This window comes from Primulina huaijiensis, chromosome 9 (assembly GCF_012295235.1).
Source record: "Primulina huaijiensis isolate GDHJ02 chromosome 9, ASM1229523v2, whole genome shotgun sequence".
Classification (NCBI taxonomy): Eukaryota; Viridiplantae; Streptophyta; class Magnoliopsida; order Lamiales; family Gesneriaceae; genus Primulina; species Primulina huaijiensis.
This window is the reverse complement of record NC_133314.1, coordinates 19,684,345-19,690,632: the sequence shown is the minus strand read 5'-3', so window position 1 is coordinate 19,690,632 and position 6,288 is coordinate 19,684,345. Positions and strand designations below refer to the sequence as shown.

Genomic DNA, 6,288 nt, shown 5'->3' with positions numbered 1-6,288 from the left:
AATATTAATTTTTATGTCTAAAATATTTATTTTCACTGAAAAAATATCATTTTTATGTTATGAAGAAATATTGTTAAATATATGTTGTTTTGAGTGAAAATTATTCGATCCATTAAATATATTATATTATTTTCTATTTCAAAAATATTATTTTTAAATGTCAAATTTTTTTTGTTATGTTATGAAAAAATATAATGTATTATATATTGATTTGAGTGAAAAATATTATTTTTTTATTTTAAAAATATTAATTTTTACTGTAGATAAAAAAACCAGTTGATCTCACAAATATAAATCCGTCGGACCATGGTGGAGTTGATCTAATCGCATAGTATTTGGATAGAGGTCGATTAAGTGATTGATGCGATGGCTTTGTTTGCCACCCATTATTATTAAAATTAATTATATAGTCCTTGTAGGAAAGGGGCGGGAATTAATTGTGGTCATAATTCATTCACTCTTCTACCACTTTATATTTTGTAAGATCCAGTTTGGTTCCCCATTTGTGCTTCCATTTTTTTTTAATTTCATATGGAATGATCAAAATATGTAAGATTCTATATACCGAAAATTATATATCATATACCATATCAAAAATTATATATTGTATATTGTACCGAAAATTACGGTATAAAAAAATTCATACTACCGAAAATTTCGGTACATATAACTAGCATAACGATTATATCGAAATTGTACGGGATATCAAAAATTTCGGTACAATATCGGTATATACCGTTTTATACCAAAAAAACCTTATATTTTTAAAATTTTATAATTATTGTTTTAAAATATTATATATTTTAAAATTTTTATATATTTTTTCGATATTCCGGTATATAACGAAATTTTACAATTGCATACCGGTATCGTACAGAAAAATCCGATATTACAGTACCGTACCGAAATCTTCGGTATACCGAAAATTCGGTATTTTTTCGGTACGATATATAATCTCAATATACTGAAAATTCGGTATTTTTTCTCATCTCTAGTCCAAATTGGTTGAGAATGCAAGCACTTGAACAATTATCATATATTTGATTTATTCGACCAACACATTCTCGGACGATTGAAATGAGAAGTATTTAATTTCGTACCCTTTTAGAAGGGCTGAGATAAAATGTTCATGATCACTCTAGCTAATCTTTCAAAGATTTTTATCAAAACATTTGCAACCATAACATTAAGGTTGGTAGATTTCTGCTCCGATCCTAGCATAGTCAAAGAACGTTGCATTCCATTAATTCTCTTTATAAAGGTATAAATATTTGGTAGTAACCTTATGATATACGAAGGAAGCATATGCGATGAGACTTCTTCTTCGATGGTGAGATAAAATAATGGCATTGTAACGTTCTTGTTCTATATTGATTGAAAATGATTATAAGTGGTTGTAATGAAATAATGAACTCATATAACAATTTGGATCAGTCGTCTTTGTAAAACGAATACAAATATATAATAGTTTTTAAAGAGCGGAATTAAATTCGCGCTTGCGTGAGATTAATCTCTGGACGGTGAAATCGGTAGGGTCCTCGTTGGATGAAAAGAATCCGTTATGTTTTCACTTGTAAAGTAGATTGAATATGAAGCAGCACAATTGTGATTTAACTAAATTGTTTATGTTATGATTAATTAAAATGATACTCAAGAAAAAGTATCAAAGGACAATGAGCGGGTTTCTAAGTAAGCTCGTTAATATAGTTTATGTAAAAGTTGTCTTTGTCTGCTTAGTTTCCGATTTCGAATTGTAAGGTCTTCGCGCATCAAATGAATAATAAACTTTTCAAAGAAATGAGTCAAAAGGTATTCTAGCTTTGAAATATAACTAGAACAATGGTGAGAAAAACATGTTTATACGAAGAGTTTCATTTTAAACAAAATTATAAAATTTATATCGAGTTGCAAAAATTATCTTGATAGGAGAACGTTCAATACATGACGATTGAATTGTACAAATTAAAATATTTAATTTATACTAATACCATCAACTATAAATTTTGATATAACAATATGCTTGACCGTATAATAAGCATTAGAGTCAATGACATGGATTGTAACGAGAGTAATTATTGGAAAGTGTACATAGTGTCATAAATGCTTCTCCTAAAAATGCGATCGACATGTGACGTTATATTGTCATATAGACTAAAAGATTTTACTTGCTGTCTTTAGCACAAATTATAATGATAAACAGTCGATCTTATAAATAATAAACACACAATATACACATATATAAATAGTACAACCGTTAGATTAGAGTGTTTATCAAATGCCGTCGATAGAAATAATCGAAGCATATAACAATATTTTTTAAATTTTTGATAATCGAAAAATAAATACGTAAGTAATCAAATAAATAAGAATATGACAACTTGTCGTATAAGTAGAAACATAGATAAATCAAAAAGTGTTTTCCTAAGAGTAAGGACAAGGAGCCACGTCACACTGACAACTACTGACTCTCCGTCCACTAATTAAATATGAGAAGTCTAATTAATTAATTAATTAATTAAAAAAGCGGCCAAAATAATATCTGTTATTCCAGTCTCTGACGTCATCGTTGGACCCTCCAGGCTCCTATGTCCTACCCAGGATCAAATATACAGTATATATTTGGCGGTTTCTCTCTCCCACTCTGGTTTTTTTTTTAAACTAGTGTACTGATACACGCGTTACGTATTTATACAATATTTTTTTATAACTTATTTTGTTCATATTTAAATGAAAATTAAAATATAATTATAAAAATAGTGACAAACTATACTGGAATTTTGATATATGAATTAAAAAATAAATAAGAAAAAGAAAAGAGAAAAAAGATTCAAGTAAGAATTGAATCTATAACTTAATGCTTAGGAAACTAAGGATCTAACCACTAAGCATGACTTGTTTTAAAACCTTAACATTTTATTTATATATATAATTATTAAAACAAACCATATCACCAAAAGTTAGTTACTCTAAATATTTTAAACTTAATAATATAGTATAGAATATGATATATTTTTTATTGATATTTATGATTAGGCGAGTTTTGTTTGAGTTATTTAAATTTCTTTGAGTTTATTAGAAATTAAAATACTTTTTATTATATATTTAATATTGATATCATTTGAAATTTATTTTTTAAATTTTTTCTCAACTCAAATTCATTTTTGAAATCAAAATNAAATTTTTTCTCAACTCAAATTCATTTTTGAAATCAAAAATTTTTTTTCATGCAAAAGTAACATTAAATTATTTATAATAAATTTAACCAAAAATCACCTCATATATATTATTATCATTTCACCGACATTTTGTTATTGGTAGTTAGAAAATGTCAGAAATGTAAGTCATGTTTGGTTTGGATAGTTTCTAAGAACATTAATTTTGGGTAAATATGAACATTATTAATTCGTTTCACGAATAAAGATTCGTGATATTATCTCATAAGAGAAAATATATAATTAAAATCCTTCACAATTACTATTAAATTGAAAGGATATTTGAAAATAAATTTTGGCGAAACACTATAATATCTATACCACATATACATAATACACGAGGAGCCTAGAGTAATTAATTTTTGGGCATTCTTTAATTTTTTATAAACAAAAAAAATACTCTTATAAAATTATAAAAATTCGTCATCTTCATTTAAAAAATATTTATAAATAGATTAGTCAATTTTTTGTTTCTCTATACCCCATTGCATGCATCGCCTGTGAAGGGATATTAGTATGTATTTGAAAAGAATAGGTATCTTGTGAGACGGTTTCACGAATCTTTATCTGTGAGACGGGTCAACCCTATCGATATTCACAATATAAAGTAATACTCTTAGCATAAAAAATAATATTTTTTAATGGATGACCCAAATAAGAGATTCGTCTCACAAAATACGACCCGTGAGACCGTCTTACATAAGTTTTTTTCATTTGAAAATATGAATTTAAAATTGATCACGCTATCAAATAACACGATCCGAATAGAAAATAAAGAAAACATAATTTAAAAACTATTAGAGATTAAGTAGACACGGAGTTATGAGAAGTTCAAAAATGTAGAGCAAGTTATAGTACAACTTATTTTGATCTCTACTTTTATTATCTTGTGGGTTAGTTTTGGAAGATCACTTGCATAGATACGTAGATACACACAACATATAAATCATGACTAGGTTTTCCGTGGGACGAGTCGATCGATAGATAGCTCGTGTGAAAAGTAACAATCGGGTAAGAGACTTGTCTAATAAAATTAAAGTTTGAGACGATATTACAATGGATTAAATTTGATCTAAATATGAATAGCTATAAAATGTCACCGTCAATCAAAATATGAATCTAATTATGTGACCTGAGTTCGCGTTCCTACTGTTTGCTCATTCCACGCACCCTTTAGTGCCATTATAAAAGGCCAATCCCAACCTCCCTATTTTCTTGCAAATTCAAGAGTCCCACAGCACAATTGAATAATATCTAAGCTGCCACTACGCTGCCCTACCCCCACCCAACTCAACCCCATTTCCTAACAAAAATAAAGCATGCGCATTTCATCTATTAAAAGCGTACGGCCATGCACCTTATCGAGCGTACAATTCGAGCTCCCCATTGCCATTAAGACAAGGCCCACCAAGAAAACATCGAGCGTTGCTTTTCGAACCCAGAAAAGTTACTTAAAATGCGGATTTTTAGATAGTATTGATGGATCCAAGAACTTGTCCTTGATGGAACCAGCCAAGGTTAGCAAGAGGTGGAGGGAGTACCAAGGGATCAAGAACTGGGAAGGACTACTCGACCCGCTCGACGACAATTTACGACGCGAGATCATTCGTTATGGGAACTTCATCGAGGCAACGTACCAGTCATACAATTTGGACATTTCATCTCCCTTGTATGGTACTTGTCGTTACTCTAAAAGAGACCTACTCGATGAGTCGGGATTTAGCAAAACGGGTTATAGAGTTTGTAGGAATCTGACCGCCAACTCCGGTATACGATTGCCGCGATGGATGCCAACATGGATGGCCATGCAATCCAGCTGGATCGGTTACGTGGCGGTTTGCCAGAACAAGAAAGAGATCGCCAGGCTCGGCAGACGGGACGTGGTAATTGCGTTGCGTGGCACGGTCACTTGTCTCGAATGGCTAGAAAATCTGAGGGCAACCTTAACTCCCCTCTCTGGCACGGACAACGGTTCTGATTCCGATAGTTATCCCGATCCCGACTCGGAAGTACCGATGGTGGAGAGTGGATTTTTAAGTTTATACACCTCCACGTTTGAAAACCGGCCAAGTTTACAAACTCTACTGAAACAGGAGATATCACGAATCCTGGAAAAATACAGGAATGAATCACTGAGCTTCACCATCACCGGCCACTCCCTAGGGGCGGCTTTGGCTACTGTCGCCGCCTACGACATCAAAAACACTTTTGGAAACTCGCCCCTTGTCACCGTCATCTCCTTCGCGGGGCCGAGAGTCGGGAACTGGAGCTTCAGATGTGAGCTGGAGAAGCAAGGCACCAAAATCTTGCGCATTGTCAACTCTGATGATCTCTTCACCAAAGTCCCAGGATTCGTCATAGAAAATAACGAACAGAATCAGTTTTCAGACAATTTTTCATCCAACAAAGCTGCGGCGGGTCTTGGCGGATGGGTTCATAAGCTGGTGGAGGATATGCAATGGGTCTACGCCGATGTTGGCTGCGAGCTGCGGCTGAGCAGCCGTGACTCGCCGTACTTAAGTGGCATCAACATTGCCACGTGCCACGATCTCAAGACGTATCTTCATCTCGTTGACGGATTTGTGGGTTCAAACTGTCCCTTCCGGGCCACAGCAAGAAAAATAATTAACAAAAACCTCGGCACCGGATAATTAATTAAGTTCCCTTTTTACGTCCAAAATTTGGTATCATTAAAAAAAAAAATTAAAAAAAAACTTTTGTATATAATTTTTTAAAAAATTACTGGTTTTGTTTATCCTACAAGTACAATATCCACACAATTACTAATGCCGTCCTGGATGGATGCAATTATTGACTTTTTAAGTGTCCCATCATGCTCAAGAACAGCACATATAGAATCCGTATGGACCTGCGTTTGTATAATATTACACTCTTCGTCCAACATACAAATCGTCATAGGTAATGCAATTATTTACGTATTGGAATTGCGAGACATGTACTTTTGTTTACACCTGGCTTTCTGACCAATGAGACCAAATATCCCAATTTTAGGGACATTTCCACTTCATCTAATTTTAATCTTAATCTCTTATCTTCCATTGACGTTAAACTAATC

The 6,288-nt window shown here is 32.4% G+C and overlaps 1 protein-coding gene across 1 annotated transcript; it reads left to right on the top strand.

Moving 5' to 3' along the window:
• The first annotated feature begins 4,479 nt into the window (after nucleotides 1-4,479).
• On the top strand, nucleotides 4,480-5,867 carry LOC140983735 (phospholipase A(1) DAD1, chloroplastic-like). The gene has a single exon (XM_073450850.1). The coding sequence runs from the start codon at nucleotides 4,532-4,534 to the stop codon at nucleotides 5,861-5,863; it is 1,332 nt and encodes a 443-aa protein (XP_073306951.1). The 5' UTR covers nucleotides 4,480-4,531; the 3' UTR covers nucleotides 5,864-5,867.
• Nucleotides 5,868-6,288: the final 421 nt, after the last annotated feature.